Source organism: Aspergillus novofumigatus, assembly GCF_002847465.1.
Source record: "Aspergillus novofumigatus IBT 16806 chromosome Unknown P174scaffold_8, whole genome shotgun sequence".
Classification (NCBI taxonomy): Eukaryota; Fungi; Ascomycota; class Eurotiomycetes; order Eurotiales; family Aspergillaceae; genus Aspergillus; species Aspergillus novofumigatus.
The window spans coordinates 913,769-932,898 of NW_020194281.1; the positions used below are offsets into that span (position 1 = coordinate 913,769).

At 48.7% G+C, this 19,130-nt stretch overlaps 7 protein-coding genes across 7 annotated transcripts; 4 read left to right on the top strand and 3 right to left on the bottom strand.

The window, feature by feature from the left end:
* Window positions 1-2,467: 2,467 nt before the first annotated feature.
* P174DRAFT_424428 (putative C6 transcription factor) lies at window positions 2,468-5,254 on the top strand (the record flags this gene model as incomplete). The annotated part of the gene is made up of 2 exons (XM_024825201.1): window positions 2,468-2,545; window positions 2,669-5,254. The coding sequence occupies 2 exons, from the start codon at window positions 2,468-2,470 to the stop codon at window positions 5,252-5,254; spliced, it is 2,664 nt and encodes an 887-aa protein (XP_024678837.1).
* A 1,028-nt stretch (window positions 5,255-6,282) lies between these two features.
* P174DRAFT_515379 (protein phosphatase regulator REG1) lies at window positions 6,283-8,244 on the bottom strand (the record flags this gene model as incomplete). The annotated part of the gene is made up of 3 exons (XM_024832177.1): window positions 6,283-6,988; window positions 7,009-7,627; window positions 7,678-8,244. 3 exons carry the CDS (start codon window positions 8,242-8,244, stop codon window positions 6,567-6,569), a joined length of 1,608 nt encoding a protein of 535 aa, XP_024678838.1. The 3' UTR covers window positions 6,283-6,566.
* A 4,074-nt stretch (window positions 8,245-12,318) lies between these two features.
* tma22 (putative RNA binding protein Tma22) lies at window positions 12,319-13,176 on the top strand (the record flags this gene model as incomplete). The annotated part of the gene is made up of 4 exons (XM_024822779.1): window positions 12,319-12,382; window positions 12,468-12,487; window positions 12,611-12,698; window positions 12,764-13,176. The coding sequence occupies 4 exons, from the start codon at window positions 12,319-12,321 to the stop codon at window positions 13,174-13,176; spliced, it is 585 nt and encodes a 194-aa protein (XP_024678839.1).
* Window positions 13,177-13,331: 155 nt separating this feature from the next.
* On the bottom strand, window positions 13,332-14,615 carry P174DRAFT_515381 (uncharacterized protein; the record flags this gene model as incomplete). The annotated part of the gene is made up of 2 exons (XM_024832178.1): window positions 14,097-14,615; window positions 13,332-14,052 (listed from the first exon to the last, which is right to left on the bottom strand). Exons 1-2 carry the CDS (start codon window positions 14,381-14,383, stop codon window positions 13,332-13,334), a joined length of 1,008 nt encoding a protein of 335 aa, XP_024678840.1. The 5' UTR covers window positions 14,384-14,615.
* Window positions 14,616-14,791: 176 nt separating this feature from the next.
* On the bottom strand, window positions 14,792-15,757 carry P174DRAFT_454324 (CGR1 family protein; the record flags this gene model as incomplete). The annotated part of the gene is made up of 3 exons (XM_024829230.1): window positions 14,792-15,382; window positions 15,443-15,588; window positions 15,700-15,757. 3 exons carry the CDS (start codon window positions 15,755-15,757, stop codon window positions 15,242-15,244), a joined length of 345 nt encoding a protein of 114 aa, XP_024678841.1. The 3' UTR covers window positions 14,792-15,241.
* Window positions 15,758-16,060: 303 nt separating this feature from the next.
* Window positions 16,061-17,758, top strand: amcA (putative mitochondrial ornithine carrier protein AmcA/Ort1). Its single transcript, XM_024829231.1, has 2 exons — window positions 16,061-16,524; window positions 16,583-17,758. The coding sequence occupies exons 1-2, from the start codon at window positions 16,414-16,416 to the stop codon at window positions 17,444-17,446; spliced, it is 975 nt and encodes a 324-aa protein (XP_024678842.1). The 5' UTR covers window positions 16,061-16,413; the 3' UTR covers window positions 17,447-17,758.
* Window positions 17,759-17,991: 233 nt separating this feature from the next.
* P174DRAFT_395707 (cytidine deaminase) lies at window positions 17,992-19,129 on the top strand (the record flags this gene model as incomplete). The annotated part of the gene is made up of 5 exons (XM_024823701.1): window positions 17,992-18,073; window positions 18,167-18,300; window positions 18,414-18,499; window positions 18,675-18,756; window positions 18,849-19,129. The coding sequence occupies 5 exons, from the start codon at window positions 17,992-17,994 to the stop codon at window positions 18,888-18,890; spliced, it is 426 nt and encodes a 141-aa protein (XP_024678843.1). The 3' UTR covers window positions 18,891-19,129.
* Between the last annotated feature and the right edge of the window lies 1 nt (window position 19,130).

Genomic DNA, 19,130 nt, shown 5'->3' on the forward strand with positions numbered 1-19,130 from the left:
TTCCACGCACAAAGTCCGAGTTTCTTCATCATACCAGAATGAAGTTTCGATTTGGGCCTCCATGAAAGGATGATGAGTGAAGGTGCAGTCATGCCAGAGCCCGTCCTGATGCTCCTTAGAGCCCACGTAAAACAGAGCATTATTGAAGTAATATCGAGGCCCATCATGCACTTGCTTGCTAGTATGCTTGCATGCTTCTATCAAGGCAAGCTTATCAAGGAATGAGATTGCGAAGCAGGGATAGATTTCGACCTCGCCAGCATAAGCCTTGCACTCATTTTGGCCATGGAGTGACTGACATTCAGAACAACATAGCTTTCGGTAAGAGCGCCACGTCCATCGTGGATTTTACCATGCTGAATGAGGGTGCAGACTCACCATGCACCGCAGTACTTCTAACGGCTATTCTCCAGTTGGTGCAGTAGTTGGATTCGAGGCCGCTTTCTGACGTTGGGACACAGCTTCTGTCGTTTTCCGGGCGGCAGAAGCTGAGCAAAGCTGTAGATCGTGGGCCTGGAGAAAGGAATGAAAACAAGCAAAGAGATATTTGCAACTCAGCGAGAAGCAAACTTGGTCTGGCGCCGTAAGATATGTGAATACGTCACCCACTACCTCGGGTGGCTGTTTCTGCACATTGAGGAATTGCGGCGGATGCTGTCGAAGGACAGCTTGGAGCAGAGGGCAGAGTTTTGCCCCGGCGTGTGAGAGAGTCATATTGGGTGTTTTGAAGTTGTTGCGAGATAGTAATAGTCGACAGCTGAGAAAATAACAGCGGAAAGTACACGAAGAGATTTTATTCTCAATTCTATACATTTGTTACGTTGTTCCGTGTCATCAACTAGGCAGCGTCCACGGCTTGACGGTATAACGCGTCCATTTGGTTCTCATGGACCAACACTACACGGATAGAACTGAGCAGGAAATAGAAATACTTTAGTACTCTCATCTGCATGATCGTATATGGTACCACCCCAGCTATGACGGCATTAACGGACCTCATGCCAAGCCAACATCACTGGGTCTTTAAAGACTCTATCCCCCTTTGACGAGGTCGAGGACCAACTTCCTGGACGTTGCCTGAGATATGCGACTGTCGATGTAAGGGATCGCTCAGAGTGGACGAATCCTTTGTTGGTTGGGTCTCTGGTACCGACTCGGGATGCCGGGGGAGCTCGGCCCATGGTTACTGAAACGGAGAGTTGTACTCGTAGTCGCGCCCAGGGTGACTAGAAAGTGAAAAGACTAAGCAGCATCCAGCTCCTGCCTCTTATCGGCAGCTCAATAATGGCAATTTCTCAAGTCTCGATTGTCGACTAACTTGAGAGTGCCACTTTCTTTTGGTCGGCCTGAGTCTGTCGGACTCCCTCCGTATTCGAGTATGTACGAAATCGGTTGCCCTTTAGGTCCCACGTAATGGCAGACACCAGATCAAAGCACCGATTTTCGGCAGTTCAACAATCAACCTTCATCAGGGAAGTCATGATTGGTGGAATCATCTCTCCTAGTTTTGTCATGCTGCTCCTCGCTTTTATCTGCTCGGAAATGAGCATGAATTCGGAGCTGGCGAGAGTACTAGGCGCGTAGTAATGCATGAGGATCGAGACTTCGGGGTGTCGTACTCCGTTGAGGACTTGATCCAGATCGTTCAGTGATTCTGGATCATCATATGTATCTGCAGAGTATGTGAGAATGCACTGTGATTGATTAATAATTAATTGGGAGTAGATTGATTAGTACTCGAGAGATGGACTACACTGCACCGTTGATGCAGCCCTTAGTTCCCTTCAATAGTTAGGACCAAGCCCTCGTGAGAGGCTGGAGAGCAGATATCTGTAGGATTCAAACCAATAATAATGGAATCGGTGTAATGATAATACTGATCATAACATGGGTTTCTTCTTCCCACATCCCGCCGTGGAGAACCGTGGAGAGCCAAATGTGGGGAGAAGCCGACGGACACCAGCGTTCTCGTTTCCTCACTTCCTGAGCCACTTGCCGAGCTCTTCCCGAACGCTTTCTCACTAAAACCCGTCCGCCTCTTCCTCGGAATGGGTCTCGCTCCAGTGATCAGAGCCTTATCCTTGATCTGGAATTGTCGATGCGGTGATAAGGTCATTGCAAGTGGCTATGGAAAACTGTGGTCGGCCCCTGTCCATGCTTTCCCCCGTGATACACAGTTTTTAACCCTCCGATTGCGCCTAAGAAATTCGTTCCTCTACTAACTATATTGAACGAACATTGAGTGTTAGTCACGACGAGGAGGGACAGACACGTTTGACCGCTTGCGCCGTGCCTATTTGTCCCTAGGTTGATTCCTACTGCTTCCCTCTCAATTTCCGTCCGCCGACCTCTTCGTTCGTCTGGTCGTCTGGTCGTCTGGTCTTCTGCTTCCAACGCTCTGTATCACTTGTCCATTCCTCCGCCCCATATATGGCGTGCAAATCTGCCCGTCATTGATTCCTCCTAGATGGACGAAAGTCCAGATCCAAAGGTCCCTCGACGGAAGAGGGTTTCACGGGCTTGCGATAGGTGTCGGAGCAAAAAGGTTAGCTCATTTTCCGTTCCAGTTCTGGTCCCTCTACGCATCAGCTGTTCCTGTCCCCCGATCTTTCATCTTCCTACATAGTCAAACGCGGGGGCTGTAACTGACCCCGTTTTTGGCATATAGGACAAATGCGATGGCCTTCGACCGTCTTGTTCCGCCTGCCGAGCCTCTGGCCAGACATGTTCGTACGATCCACATGCCAAGAAACGTGGTCTACCGGAGGGCTACGTTCGTGGTCTTGAGAAGCTTTGGGCTCTATCGATCTGCAATATAGATGGCTTCGAAGATACTATGCTGGCCCTTTTGGGCACAACACCTGACTCTGCTGGCCGGAGGGATAAACTTTTGAGCTTGTGGATGGACGATAGTGCTTCGGAAACGTTGCACGAGTCCTGGAAAACCAGTCGCCTCTACGGCACGTTGGAGAAAATGTTGTCGCACTCCGATATGTCTTCATCGCATGGTTCGAGCAAAAGGCCACGGGACGAAAGTGATACCGGCTCGTTAGATTCGACGAGCGGATGGGGTTTCAGACTTGATTGCAGTTCTACACCTTTGGCGCATGATGCGCCACGGGTGGTAGGACTTTCCTCTTCCCAAAATGTCAAGAGACGTCGATTGTCACAGTCGGGTGACGGCGTGTCGGTACCGCAAACCACTGGCAGAGTGCAGCCTCTGAAACTTCCTCCGCAAACATCGCAGCTGTTGGACACATATTTCGCCGTCACTCACTCCTGGTTCCCGATCGTGGCGAAGCATAATATTCTTCGAGCATCCTATCTTTACGCAAGCGCCCCTCTGTCTGTTGAGAGCATGTCACCTGGATCCGGTGACCACGCCGCACTGTGGGCAGTTCTTAGCTACACCGTTTCTCACTCGCAAACCAATGCACGGGATGGGGCTCTCGAGGCTCTCGCCACGACAAAGGAGTATTACACCATCGCTCGAGGCCTGATACCTTCCGAAACGGCGCGTTACGAGCTTGGGCATGTGCAGGCGCTTCTGTTGCTGACGTTGGTGAACATCGGGCTTGAAGATTGGACGGCCGCTTGGCTGCTAAGCGGTCAAGCGGTGCGCATGGCTATTTGCATGAATCTAGGTACACTTGCAGACATAAGGCGCTCCGACGAGCTGCGGCAAGGGAAAGCTGTTTTCCTCGGCTGCTTCGTCGTCGATTCTTTACTTTCCTTTCGAATAGCACGGAGACCTTGCATGCACCCTCGAGATCTGACTAGTGTCGGGTTGCTGGAAGAAGACGGCCTGGAAGAATGGAATTCGTGGGCTGACGTTCTGCCCTCCAAAGGAACAGCTCAGGGAAGGACACCTCGACGCGGCCCCCTTCTTGCCCTTAGCTGCTTCAACCGGTTGGTGGAGCTGGCTAGTGTTTTGAACAAAATAGCCCGTGACGCAGTCGGCGGGCCTAATGTTCATACGTTTGCGCAACAACTGGTGCTCGAACTGAAACAATGGGACGATCGTCTGCCCCTTGGATGCCGTCTCATTGGACCTGAGAGTATCTATCCTGAACGCCACTCGTCTCTACTCCCTCATCAGAGCTATCTAGGGTTGACGTATGTTGCTACACTATTATGGTTGTATTTGCGTATTGCTCCCCAGGAGCTCGATTTGCATCGCTCGCAGCGGCCAGCCATCGAAGGTGCGAAGAAACTTCTATTCCGCGCCCTGCCTATGATTACGCAACATCTGGAAAATTTTCCTACGTGCAGCCTTCCCCCTATCTTTGAGCTTTCTTTACGCACCATCGCCGAGCAAGCATCTGTTTTGCAGAGCAAGATGGAGTCTGACACGTTTCCTTTCACGCGATGGGCGGAAGCGTTAATTCAACGAACTGAGGAACTCGGTTCTGCATGGCCCCTCTACCGTTCACTGAACACAGCTATTGGAAAGTCGTATCGCCTCAGAAACGTGCCAGGACCTTCATTATCTTTCCAGCCGTCCTGTGAGGACAGTTTTTCAAGACACAGACATGCCTTGTCAAACACTGTATCCAAAATTGCCACTACAATGGGTGCAGGCCCAGGAACCGGAAATCCGCCAGACGGCAGCCGAACATACTCCAACATCCGAGGATTCCAGCCTGGTGCAGGCGATTCCGACTATACCTCCACTATACTCGGCATAAGCATCCCTGTAGACGCCCAATACATGACTCCCAAGGATACGACAATGGATACTAGCGACCTTTCCATGCTGGATATATCCTTTCAGCAACAAACGGGGGGCGACTCTTCGGTTTTTAGCAAGTCCAATTCAGCAAATGAGCTAGAAGCGACGCTGCTTCCAGCAGCTCAAAGTCAGCCTCACCCACCAACTCCGGATTCTTCGAGCTCTAACCCAACCATACATGGCAATGCCAACTTCAGTGACCGGTCCCAACAAGCAGGGCCAAATTCAATGAGGGACCTTGGTACATCTATCACCGATGGTCAGACCGCACCCAGTGATATTGACGCTATTTTCAAAGACCTTGCATATCTGGACACGACTGATTGGGCTACAAGTCGTGAGGCAGGCTTGAAGGATTTTGGGTTTCTAGACGACAGTACATTCCAGGCATTTTGTCATGATCCAGATCGTTTGGTCGGACCTCAGCCGCTGATTCACCCGCCGTCTATTGCCGACATCTGGCCTCCTCCGGGATTTTTCCCGGAGACCTTCCAAGAATCTACCGACGACATGGAAAGTTGAAGTTCACCAAGATTCCTCCTTCAATAAGCAACGGCGCCGCTCTGGGAGTTTGCGCATCAATCTTGAACGAAGTTACACATTACGAGGCTCCTTTCCTTGACTCCGCTGCCTTGGTGTTATCATGCCGGGGGAATGCCCGACGCGCATGAGAATCCTTGAAGTTGGAAGCGATTCGTGTTTACGTGATACCCAAATGTGAGCAACAATGCTACGATATTTCCTAAGTCTTCATAAGGAGCTAATCGATTGATTGTATAGTTGAATCCTCCGAACATTTATACATAGTCATCAGATAAACGCTCTCTCTGTGACGGCTACAACGTGACGTCTCATTTCATATATCAGGGGGTGTCAATATTTTGCTAGTACGCTTAGTCAAGGAAACCCGGTTGACTATGTATGATGCTTTCATGAATCTTGAATGGTCTGTTCCAAGAAGGCAAAAACCAGCGATGACATCAATATACGACGGCAAATAACCTTTAGCAGCAGCAACCCCTGCAGCCGACAGCTCAACAGCTCAATGTTCTTCCGCAGCGGACTGACGGGCTTGTTCAACGTTGGCACAATATTGGACTCGGAGAAGCGCCTCCCTTGTATACTTGACAGTAAAGACCTCAGAAAGTGTCCTCCCAACGAGAATCGAGACTTACGTTTCATGAGCGTACGGCTGTAGAAGACAATTTTCGATCCAGATCATCCAATGTGATATCGCGATATCTGTTAGTCGTTGATTACTGAAGCTCGTCTGATGCTATGTATGACTGGTAGCTCGGCCCTGGAACTGTAATGGAATTGTAAATAGAATGGCTACAAGATGTTGGTCAGCCAAACCATCATGGAAGACTTCGGCCAAAACCCCCGCCCTCCAATGATGGCTGTGGAGGATCGAGGCATTTGTGCATGGGTGGCACATTTCCCCGTTGATATGGCTCAGATGTCTTGGGACTCTCATTCGAATAAGCGGTATTAGAGATGTAAGCATGATTCTCTCTATCTTCAAGACGAGGGGAAATCACAAAGACATTATACTATCGTTATCATGTTCGTATTCGTCGTGAGTTAACGTAGACACAAAGAGCCACCAGAAGCCCTCTCACACCGCAGTCTTTCGATATTCAAAGCAAAACATCCAGGTATATAATAAATGATGAAACCAACCAGAAGTATGGAAAAATGCCTCCGAACGCCACAAAGAATGCAAAGCTCTATTGACATATATGCTGGGTATAAGTAATTCGGGTCAGTATCTGACGATGCCCATGCAGCTGAATGGGCTCAAGGCATGCTCCAGTATGCCCATGCTAGAATGTCACCTTCGCCATCCAACGTTCCATATCACATGGGCAATGTCTCTGGCTGTGTTAACAGTATCAACAACCTTATCAAATATGCTGACATTCGAGGTCTCTTCTTCATCCAGAAATTTACTCAAACTGGAGTTCGAACGCTGGTGTCGGTGATCTTCTTCTTCATCTTCAGGATTCACAAACCAAGGCTGATTCCCGTCTGTGACGCCTTGGCTCTGGCTCGGCTGCCAGCAGAAATCCAGTTGGTCATCTTCGCCGTCCAAAAAGAAACTGAACGCCGGATCAGACGGTACGGAAGATGTAGACGCGACAGTCGATTTCGAAAAGTATCCTGTCCATCGCCCTATCATCGAGCCTGATGGCGGTTCTGGCGTGTCTCCTCGACACTTGAGGGTTGTTGGGGGAGCGGAGCGATTATTTTGTTCTCGCTACTGAAGCTGCCACGCGGCGTACTTTTATGGCTCCCAGACTCTTGTGGCGGGAGCTGTCCCATCATGACGATACCCTCGTCCGACAAAACATCGTCTTGTGAACCTACCGGCCACTCCTGCTCCTCCTCCTCCTCCTCCTCGTCGTCGTCGTCGTCGTCACCATCGGCACCCTTGGCGTCGATAGCTATGCATTGCACTACCTCATTATTGAAATGAATACGGCGCCTCCCGCTAGGAGAGGCCACCCCAGACGACTCTTTGGTAGAGGCATAACTGAGCGGAACATCTGGAAGGTTGGCTGACGACGTATTCAGACGAGGTTCAAGTTCGGGTCTTGAGACAGAAGGCCGAGTCCGATAAGAAGCAGCCTCTTGCGCCTTTAGGATAGCGCCTGCGTGTTGCAGGAGGGTGTGCTGAGACAGCGATCGTTGCAAGATAGTCTCCGACACCGTCCTTTTCTTCAAGATCGGCTTCCTGTCCGCATACAACGAGGGGGTTTCGAGGCAGCTCGGCGGCGGGGAGATACTCGGCGACGCTTTTGTAAACTTGGTGCAGGACTTCAACGGACCATACAGCCATGTTACATCGCAATCTTTCAACCTGGTGAAACATGTTAGAATACATAGACACAACTTTAATGTCAGATTTTGCCGGGGTTATGGAATGCGAGACCATGCAGCACTGACCAATTGAGGGTCTCGGGCGACACCGTTCCCAAGTTATTCTTCAGTTTCGCCCAAGTCCGCCAAGAGGCATTCTCTAATCTCGCGCCATTGCTGTAAACGTCTCTGCGGCAAACGACATATTTCCAAGAAGCCCAAATATCTTCCTCTTTCCACTCATGGGAGAGATAATCGACATGCCTGGTCGGCTCCTCTTCAACCGAAGTATCATCAGCGGCCGGTGTATGTACATGCAAACAAGGGGGGTCCGTGAGAAATGACTCCGATGCCTGATCCGAGGCAACAATTGATACAGGCTCGTCCAAGTCGTTGAAGTGGCTCGAATCATATGAAGGTAGTATGATCTCGTCGTCGCTATCGTTGCTCGCGGAGAGAGACAAACTGCTAAGAGTTGCTGGAGTAGGAGGTAGCTGCTCCTCGGTTGTCGGTGCGAAGTGAGGTGAGGGAGGAACCGAGGACGGGGCAGACGAAGTGATCGGACTGGGACAATCTCGCTGAGAGTAATGGTGTAGGGGATTTTTGAACATGGCGATATCAGGTGAATCCAGGTAATAAGTTTGGGCCATGGCGCGTCGCTGGAGGTTCAGAGGAGACTGAGAGAGCTTTTCCCGCGAGACAGGTAGCACAGCAATCATCGTACTGAGGGTGGAGAGATCACAGTCGTCAAAGGACTCTGGAAATGAAGACAAACTTGTGGAAGTGGGATGACAACTTTATTAAGTGATTCGATACAACTGAACAAGAGAGAAAGTCTGGTAGGGAAAAAGTAAAAATGTAGAAAGGCAAAGAGAAAAGAGAAAAGAGAAAATTATTCAATTGTGGACGATCCGAGGAAGCAACTCAGATTTGAAGCATATGCGAAGGAGGAACTTATAGATCGGAGAGGATGATCGATCATGAGATTATGAGAGTTTCTGTAAACTCGAGGGACAACTAAGATGGGGAGATACTTTGAGTGTTTTGATGTTAACAGCGTCAAAGTCCTTAGGTTCTCATCCTTCTATCCTTCGTGCCTCGCCTTCTTCAAACGAGAGCCTGGAATCCATCAGTGGGCACCGGGCAGGGGTCAAAGACGGATGAGTTTAGTTAGTACGGAGTACAAGAGTAAGGTAAGGTAGTTATCGATAGGAAGTGGCGGTTTTCTTTTTTCGAAAAAGACAAAACAAGGAAGAGGTCATGGCGGAGGAAGTGGAGATGCTAATGTCTATTTGCAGTTTGCATGGTCCTTAGTCCCCTCTTTTCTATCTGTTTTGAGTTCGGTTTCGGAGTCTCGGACAATAATTAAGAGTTTTGATTTCAGCTTGAGTACCGAGTGTAGATACGACGGGTGGGGTACTAGAAGGAGGTTGATACCAGAGATAGATAGTTGATGGAACTGCTGAGCGGGTCGCCTTGACTCTCTTGAGACAATAACTAACGAGGACAAAGGTACCCGAAGGTAGATGGATGTGTACGTCAGGATGGCAGTACCATGGGTAAGAGACGCGACTACGCCATGAGCCTTTGATACTAAGGTACGGAGTGCGTACATCTGTTATCTACCTAGTTTGCACGATAATAACATTATGTCAATAGCACTCCGGCGCTGGAATCTACCTTAGGCAGGCTGAACGTTTAACAAAAGCCACCACCATACCTCCATAACCAGTCAAGTCTCATCATGATAGGTACCTACCTTAGTTAAGTGGGGAAAGGCCGGCAGGTTTCATGATCTCATTGGGCGACCGTTGTCTTTCTTAGGTAATCTTGGTGGCTTGCCAGAACTTTCATCTACTGCGTATGTCCAAGTGGGGTTGTCCATCAGTTCGTAAGAGCTCCAGACCCAAGGAGTCAAGCACTGGCGGGTCGAGATTCATGATAGCCATGGAGGCGGCCGCTGGGCAAGTCCTATTCTAGATAACAGATTACTATTTGGCGCTAAGTGAACTTAGAAGTGAATCTAAAGGTACCCAGGTGGATAGTCCGTAGTGGCTCGCTGTTGGTCAACAAACTGCTCTGTGTACTCCGTAAAATATAACACGGACCCCCCCATGGGGAGCGAAGGTAAAACAATGCGCAAAACGGTTCTGGAGAAGGGCCTTATTATCTATGATCTATCTACCTACTCTTGACTCCTGGAGTGGACGCTGAATCCCATTGTCGCTGATGAAATTAGATAGTCCGATCTAGCCGGGGTGCAGCCTTGAAGTAATGCTACCTAGGTTTAGATCTAAGTGTGAATAACAACAGAGGGGTTGTCACAGCAGTCATGATGATATTGATCCACTACACAACGGTTTCTAGTTTCCTGACGTGCTAGTACAGTTATCGTAGCTCCGGACGTCAAAGTGAAGCCGAAAATGGTGTCGATCGGCGAAAGTAGACGCACTTCCATCTGTGATCGGCTACCAAAGTTACGGCTTGAGTAGCGTCTGTACTCTGTACTTTGTAGTGCACAGAGTAAATACGATGATTCGCCGGAATGGTGCTGCCGGAGTATGACGGGACATTTCCCGCGAGACGCCAAGGAGATAGATACTCTCATACAAATAGACGTAGTAGTAGTAGGTCCTTATACTTACTTAGACATTGTTAACTTTGCCTCTATATAGAAGGGTACTGATTCGTCTAGGGATGAATGGCCATGGAGGTACGGCACAGGCAAGTGGACTCTGGAACTAAAGTCGAAATGAAATACCTTCGGAGACTGAGCGACAGATAACGCAACTTGAACCATATCTGCTGCATGAAATTAGACCGGAAATCCTAGCTATCCAATGGTCGGTTTGCATTGGAGAGCATGGTGGGAAGCCCTGCAGGAGGTCTATCTGTCTTTGTACGAAGTCAGTAGACTGGAATCTCCTCCCTACGCAATATGCAAATGTCACTTCATCTCCTCTCCCCTGTCTGGTCTATCGGATTCTATCGGAGCCATCAAATGCTGTTTCCCGCGCCTTTCTAGAGAAAGTTTGCTGAATCGTGAGTTATGCCGTTAACAGGCACCTTGCACATCTCTTCCATCCTCAATGGGCTGTCATGTCCTATGTTGTCTGTCTTGTCCAACTGTCCGTAGCGCGGCGCCACTAGTTTGGTGATCGGGGCTTTCTTGTGCCACACCCGGGTAGAAGGATCTGTGCACACCCTCGGCCACGATGCAGCATGCCATAGATGCGTCTCGGTGCAATAATGATAGCATCACAACAGACGGAAGCATTTGATACGGCGGATTGCAGCTCCAAGCTATGCGCAGCTAGATTCTGTCAGGCTGTCAGTTCCCGATTGCCAAAGTCTAAACAGAGGACGATTGGCCCTATTACATCTAGCCTACCAATTGGCTTGGTTATTGGCAGGTCAGCAATTATTGATTATTTACGAGAACCTTAAAGAATTGGGGTAGTTGAAAGGGGAGCCCGGTGACAGCAGGCCAATCTGTTTTGTCGTACCTATATCTGAGATGTCTAGATGGAGATCCGGCCTTCCATCGAGAATCGTCTAGATCTCTTATCAGCACTGCAATGGCAATTTTGGATGTGTATTATTATTGGGAATTCTATATCAGTTCTAGAGCTTTTGGTTGTCTTCTGAGCGCTATCTTAGCACCGTGGTAAAGGAGTAACGCGCATGGATACCATGAAGCGATTCGTCAATCATCACCTCCATTGCGTTGGCGGAGACGTCATGACTATCTTAGTTTCACAACTTGCGCCTCGCCGTAATCATCCCTGTTCTATTTCGCTAGACTCAATTCAGGCCTGATGAAAATAATTTTTCAGGAATCAGAGTACCACAGAGCAGCAACTCATTATTATCCTTATCTGACCTGCTCTTGTTCTAGCTCCTTGCGAGAAAAGTCTTCAATGGGTAAATTAAACCATTAGTTAAGGTAGTCTGCTTATTCGTCCCGAATTACTATGGTAGGAATTTTTATCTTTACGATTTACCATGGGTGCTGTAGCAGAACTCCGTATATGATTCAACGAAGCAACTCAATGCATACCAACCTACTTACCATGACTCCAGGAGTGAGCGCCTGTGCTCCTGCATAACATCCAGACCAACTTCCGCCCACAATTGTTGCGTGCGTGGGGTCGTCCATTGGTTGTTATGCTGCCATATCTGCCTATGGAGTACCTTCCTATCCGAAAAGTAACGCCAGCGTTGGTCACTGCAAGGGTTCAAGCGTGCGTGCGTGGGGTCGTCCATTGGTTGTTATGCTGCCATATCTACCTATGGAGTACCTTCCTATCCGAAAAGTAACGCCAGCGTTGGTCACTGCAAGGGTTCAGGCGCGCGGGGGTACATTACTAGATTACTGTGGCAATGGACACTGCAGACTCCTCACTTGATGAACTTACAGAATTGCACAGGGGGGGGTGGACATATAGACTGAAATCCTGGAAGTAGCAGAACAGCAACAAGACCTGCAATAGACTCGGGTCTCATATGTTGAATTAGTCGAATACTCCGATGCGCGAATCACTTCGTCGGCTAGATAGTACTTGTCCCAGAGCAGACTATTATATTGGTGTCACATGACCATAGCTCAGGCAAGTGTCTAGCTACTAGCGGTTAGGCTCGATGGCCCCGCGCTTCGTTGTATCAATATCAGGTTGTTCTGTACACCTATCGCCTCAGCTTAGATATCAGAAACTTATATCAAGATGGCTGAAGTAGCGCAAAATTCTCCTGCCGAGGTTCAGGCCAAACAAGTTGTTTATTGTGGTGGTAAGTCCCATGGCCCTCAATCCGATGCGAATATCCCTGCTCGGTACATTTCCTATAATTGCAAAACTAAATCTCGCAATTCCAGTCTGCACACTTCCTCCAGAGGTACGGGCATTTAGCCTTCCTGTTAGCACGTCCACCCGAATTTCCTTCGTTCGCCGTATCGAAGCAGGGCGCGGGCAGCAGTAATCAAGATAATTGCAGCGTATTAACTCGAAAGTGTTCCAGTACTGTGAATTCGGCGGTACCGCAAAGAAGTGCGAAGAATGGTTGAAGGATAATCATGCAGATTTATATCAGCGGCTGTACTCGGAAGGTATGCTTGCCCATCTTTTTCGCCTATCTCCAGCAGTGAGATGCCAACTGAGATTCTTGGTGTAGAAGCCCTTAGCTCCAATCTGTCCGAGCTGTCAGTATCCGTTCGGGAGCGTGCAGCCAAAGATGCCGCCAAGAAGGAAGCGAAAGCTGCTGCTGCTGAAGCACGCGACGCCGAGCGGAAGGCAGCGGCCAAGGTTCAGATCAAGCGTGTTGAGCGCAACAAACGCAAACATGTCACCGTTATCACAGGGCTGGAAGTACATGGTTTGGAAAACAAGAAAGTCGCAAAGGAACTGGGAAAGAAATTCGCTACTGGTTCCTCGGTAACGAAGTCACCCGCAGGGGTCGAGGAAATCACAGTGCAAGGTGACGTTAGTGAGGACGTTCAAGAGTGGCTTCTGGAAGTATATGGGAAGGAAATTCCTGAATCCAACATCGAGCTTGTCGAGGATAAGAAGAAGAAGACAAGTGGCTGAAACGATGACCTTGCGAAGCCGCACGTTCAATTCTGGGAGCTTTTCTCCCCACATGTTGAGTATCCTGACAATATGAATTCAAAACGACAATATGAGAGTGTGACGCATGATGACCCCGAGCAAGAACATCTGTCGCTGGCTGGCATGATCTTCCATCAAAGTTCATCAAGTTTTCTTAGGGGATCCGAGCTAGCACGAGTTGTCATTGCATTGAATGTTGGAGAGGTCGGTGTAGGGGCCGAATGGGACTTCCGATAACATCCCGGACGAGACTCGCTACCGGAGTGATATCGAGACCATACTTCGCCAGAAGCTGGCTCCGGTAGTTGGATGGATAGTGCAGAAGCGCGTCTGTCCCCCATTTCAACGGGTACAGGACTTTCAAATCCTGGAACACAGATTGCCGAGGATTTCTGGCTGATGAGAACGACCAAGAAAACCAGTACGCTAAGAGCAACAACAACCCAGAAGATTCGAAGCCGTCGACCAACTCGTTTCTGCCATTCCACCTCCCTTTTCTCCCAGAGATCGATTTGGTTACGGATTGCTTCTAGTCTCTTCCCAAGTGCGTCGGCTTTCTTTTTCCCTGATCGCATACGCTCTTCTAGCCTTTCTACTTTTCGCATCTGGGGCTGAAAATCCTTCAGGTCTCCAATTTGTCTCCGAATATCTCCATCCAACACAGATGTCTCCCGCTCAAAGTCATCAAATATGGTTGATGCGGAATCGGAGAGTTCCTGAAAAGATGCAAATGTTGAAGTGAGAGCAGCGATCTTCTCAAGCAGACTGTAGTATGTATAATCCAATCTGCGTGTAATATCTGTTGCGAGAGTGCCGATCGTAGACAGGGCGGATCGTAAGTGCCTAAGCCATTTGCTGGAGTCAGATAGTTTGTCGATAGACGTTGGGAACGACCTTACTCCTCTCCTTGTTGTCTTCTAGACTTCACGAGCTCTAGATCGTTCAATGAGCGTACATCGTGTGCCATCAGGAAATCAGTCCTCTGGTTGTTATGTTTCCCATCAAGTAAAGTGCCTTTTCCATTTCCAAACACCAAGCCCGTGGTGGAGTCTGATCCCCAACGCGATCGAATTGTCTCGCGCGTCCTCGGCTTGAGCAGTTTATCATCAGCCTCGCATAACCCTTGCTCTCCTGTCCACATTGGCAACGAGCCTTTGGCATCAGCAGGAGTGACGGAGCGATTCATTGTTGGCAGGAAAGCGCTGTCATGAGACTAAGGTAGCTGTATTTGTCTTTATCGCTATTTCAGCCGGCTGATGGGTCTCGACGGCTGGACGATCGTGCGCGCGATTACCTCGAAACTCATTGAACCAGTAGACCATAAAAATTGGGCCAAGTTCATTGTACTTTGGAAGCCCTTCTGTACTGACAACTGTCTTATGTCCGCTGCAGCGAAGCAGATGTTGTCACCGAGTAGGTGGGTCTTGAACCCGCGTCTGTCGGACGGAGAGTACCAGACATCCATTTTGTTTGGGTAAGCCGCGACGGCCCCATCTGTACAGATCAATGGGCACCCTTCGTCGAACCTATTACTCTTCTTTGAAACATAGCCGCACATCCTTCAGGTTCCCAGAATCAGAATATTTAGATTTGCGCTGTATACTCTCTAGGGCTTAATAACCACACCTCCTCAATGACATAGCTGCACCATGCGAGATCTGGTCCTGATCAATATCTTCAGCTCTAATCGAGCAAGTGTCTTGAGAAGCCATCAAAAAGATGGAATTGTGGATTATGAGAATGTCATTTTGATCCATGAACTATATTCACCGAGATATTCTTCCGTCGAAACATTGCATGTCATACAAATCAAGTCAGGAAGAGACTGAAACAATCAAAAACCAACCCAACTCCTGCATCGCCGCCAATTTCTCGAGTAATGCAATAACTGAAGAACTGAAGGACCGAGGGAAAAGAAAAGAACCTGGTATCTGCCGCGAATGTGAATGGGTACAGCGGTGCATCGGGATGCGGACACTGCGTGTAGGAGGAAGATAATTCATGACAGGCACTGAAGCAACAGCGGAGAGAGATTCTTCTGCTGTCACGAGTGGAGTAACTTATTACGCTTCTCCCTTCGCTTCAGCCGCTCAACACGTTTGCGATGCATTTTCTCTGCCATTTTCTCGTAGCGTTCCTTTTCTTCCTTGGCAGCTCTCCGATCCTTGATCTTTTGTATTTGGGCCTGACCAGTATCGTCAGCAACGGAGAAAGTCCATGAAGAGCTTTTGCGTCTTCTCCCTACCTTCCGCTCAGCCTCTTTTTCGTCCCTCAGCTCACGTTCGTGTTCCTTAACTGCGTCCTGACGCTTGCGTGTTTCCAACCTTTTCTCATAGCTTGTCAGGCCCGAAGTGGGACGAAATGGTTTCTTGGAATCGTGCCAGTTTTTGCCTGTGGAAACGGATAGTCTATCAGCTGGAGCAGCTCGAGACGAAGCAGAACAGCTGAAAACTCCTCAAAGGCAGTACAGTAATGTAAGAGACGAAGGGGATAAGATTGTACCATTTTTTCTGATACCCTTGACGGGGTTGACAGATGAGGTTGGGATTGCCGACGACATTGTCAGCAGAATTATGAAGAAACTATGGAAGGACGGGTTTGCAACAAAATGAGGAGAATACCTGGCCCTGTTCTGAGAAGGAAAATGGGCTACGGCAGTACGGAGCAGAGTACGAAACAGTTGTAGTGGTGGCACTACCTTAATAAAACTACGATCTCTCAGTGACCAATTTTTATTAGCGGCTCGCAAATTTTTAGGAAAAAGTTATCTTAGACGGATCAGATAACCGGATCTCGGCTGAAGTGGTGGTCCGATCCCCTCCATTGGCGCCCGAAAAAGAAATGCCTCAATCAAACCTCCCTCATTCCACCTCCCGTTCGCGAGATTTACGGTCGCAATAGAGCGCCACAGGCACAAGTCTCCACCACAGTCTCTGAATCAATCATGTGCATTGGCCTTTGAGGCCTATTCCCACTCATAAGCGATGCGCACCTAGCGGCTTCACCGAGTGTTGATCGGGCACAGAAGATAATTCGAAATCAATCCAATCCTTATACACCGCCCCTCCCGTTCCTTCTCCTCTGGAAAATCGGACTTATACAATGCTTCACCAATAGGTCTTACACCGCATCCCTTCGCTTTTTCTATCTCTTTCGCGGCTTGTTGTCTTCCATCACCTGCACTTCAGAGCTCAACAGCTCGTTCCCTGAACCTTAATGGCGGCCGCAGAACATGTGCTTGCAATCAATAATGAGAAATCAATGGAGCTGCCTGTCCTGCCGCCTAACCAAGGTTTCGAGGCGTTCAAAGACATAATATTTGGATCTGTAAGCGCTTGGCTTCTTCACGTCTAACCGATTATCGCTCACACTCGAATTCATCTAGGCAGCTGGAATGGCTGGCAAGGTCATTGAATATCCTTTCGACACTGTGAAAGTGCGACTTCAATCACAACCAGCTCATATTCCACTTCGGTACCAAGGCCCTTTGGACTGCTTCCGCCAATCAATTCAGGCGGATGGTCTACGAGGGCTCTACCGAGGCATTAGTGCTCCAATGGCAGGTGCTGCCATAGAGAATAGCTGCCTCTTTTTCAGCTACCGCATCATTCAGGATATTCTAAGGTCCACCTGCTACCCTACCGCGGACTCTATGCCTTTCTCAGCTCTTTTGTTCAGTGGTGCTGCTTCCGGGTCTATCACCTCGCTTGCACTTACCCCGATTGAGCTCGTCAAATGCAAAATGCAGGTACCACTTGAAGCTTCTAGCAGCAAGATGCCCGGGCCATTGACTCTCGTCGCCGTTATATTTCGTCAGGACGGTATTCTTGGTTTTTGGAGGGGCCAGATGGGAACGTTGATTCGTGAGACCGGAGGAGGAGCTGCCTGGTTTGGAGGTTATGAAGGAGTATCGGCTTTCTTTCGAAAATACCATTCAACAGCGTCGCCTCGCGACTCTGAATCACTTCCAATCTATCAACAAATGATCGCAGGGGCCGCAGCGGGTATAAGCTACAATTTCCTGTTCTATCCGGCTGATACAGTCAAATCACGGATGCAAACCGAGGACATCAATGGTCCCGGAAATCGTGGTCAAAGGCAAACATTCTGGAGTGTTGGTAGAGCTTTATGGAAGCAGCAGGGGCTGAGGGCATTGTATCGAGGCTGCGGTATTACATGTGCTCGTTCTGCGCCCAGCTCAGCGTTCATCTTCACCATATACGAAGGGCTGCGGAATTATTTCTCATGAGCATAATTGTTTATTACTTGCCGGTGTCTTCCCATTGACTCTCGCTTCCTCTCCCCCGGCCCCCACCTCCTTCCTCTAGCTTGCTCGCGTTTATGATACCTCACTTGATGTATAGATCTTCTGTCTTCTTCTGCTTTACGGCAGTCAAACAACTGGGCCAATCTGGTATTGGCATCTTTACAAAAGGAATCTTGTTTTTCATTCTGAATTGTGGCACAAATACCCACGATGTTAAACTCAGGGCTGGGAAACCATATACATAGATCAAAGCATAGAAAGGAATATCATTGTGTAGATTGGTTAACTGCTCTTGAGCTTCTCCGTGGATACGCTTATGCAAATTTTGGTCAATATAACGGTTTACCTTGTTTCCCCTTCCTATAGGACTTTCCTCCTTTTTTCAGAAGGCGGGGTAGAAATTGGGAACAGCTCGCTGCGGAACCGCCACTGGAGACCTTGCACCTCACTTGCGACTACAATCTAGATAGCGTGTCCATCAAAGCTCTTTTGTTCCTCTATAAGTGCGCTTGCCTACTTTATTAACCATGGCAACACTGTCAGGTCTTACAATGCAAGAACTAGAGACACTCTCGTCCAAGGCCATCGCTGCAAAGGCCAATGCTTATTGTATGTTCCACAACAAACATCATTCCTCAATCACATGGAGGGGAACCCTTTCTTTACCACCTGCGTATGGGGACAAGTTTTGAAATTGAGCAGGTCCATATTCCAAATTCCGCGTTGGCGCATGTGTTCTCACTAAGACAGGCGAGTATATTGCTGGTGCCAATGTCGAGAATGTCGCATATCCTGTTGGGACCTGTGCGGAAAGGGTAGCTTTTGGTACCGCGGTCGTAAGTACTTGATATGATGTCTCCTTGTCCACATGTCTTCTTAGGGTCAATGCGTGCGGTTGCCCTCGAAACTTCGTGAGAAGAGCAGTCTCATATGGACCGATGTTATACAGGCCGCCGGACACCAAGACTTCAAGGCTGTTGCAGTCGCTACTGATATCACACCTGGCGCATCGCCATGTGGTATGTGCAGGCAATTGTAAGTGCTACCGGACCAGACCTAGATCTAAATTTATGGATTTGGCCTTCACCTCGGCCTGGTTCTATTAGTGGCATTGATCTAAATATGCATTCTTTTCATATTTGGTTGGCCTTAGTCGGTTTTCGAAGGCAATTCAATGCAACCCGCTAATCTTCTTACTTTCCTATCTTAGCATGCGCGAATTTACACCCCCATCGTTTCCTGTTTTCATGTATGACGGGCAGGGAAACTATGCTGTGAGGACAATGGGAGAGGTAAGCAGTTCTTTCATTGCCGACTCTTTCTTCCACATTGCTGCTTGTTTGCGTATAGTTGGGAACTGTTCTGATTGACCCTGTCACTTTAGCTTCTGCCAGACTCATTCGGACCAGATGACTTGCCTCGCTAGGCCTGTGGGACTTGCCAAGCAATGCATATCAGTCAGATATCTAGATGCATTTTTGTCTCCCATGAATGGGGCTCATGGCAATGGTCTGACATAACTAAACCTTCATTCAAAATACAAATATTGGGTTGGGTCTCATTACGCGAAGGCATTCGCCGCACCATACAAATTAATCAACAATGATCAGCAGCCTATATCATAGCACTGAGAAACTCCCAGACAAGACCTTCAATAGAATACAGT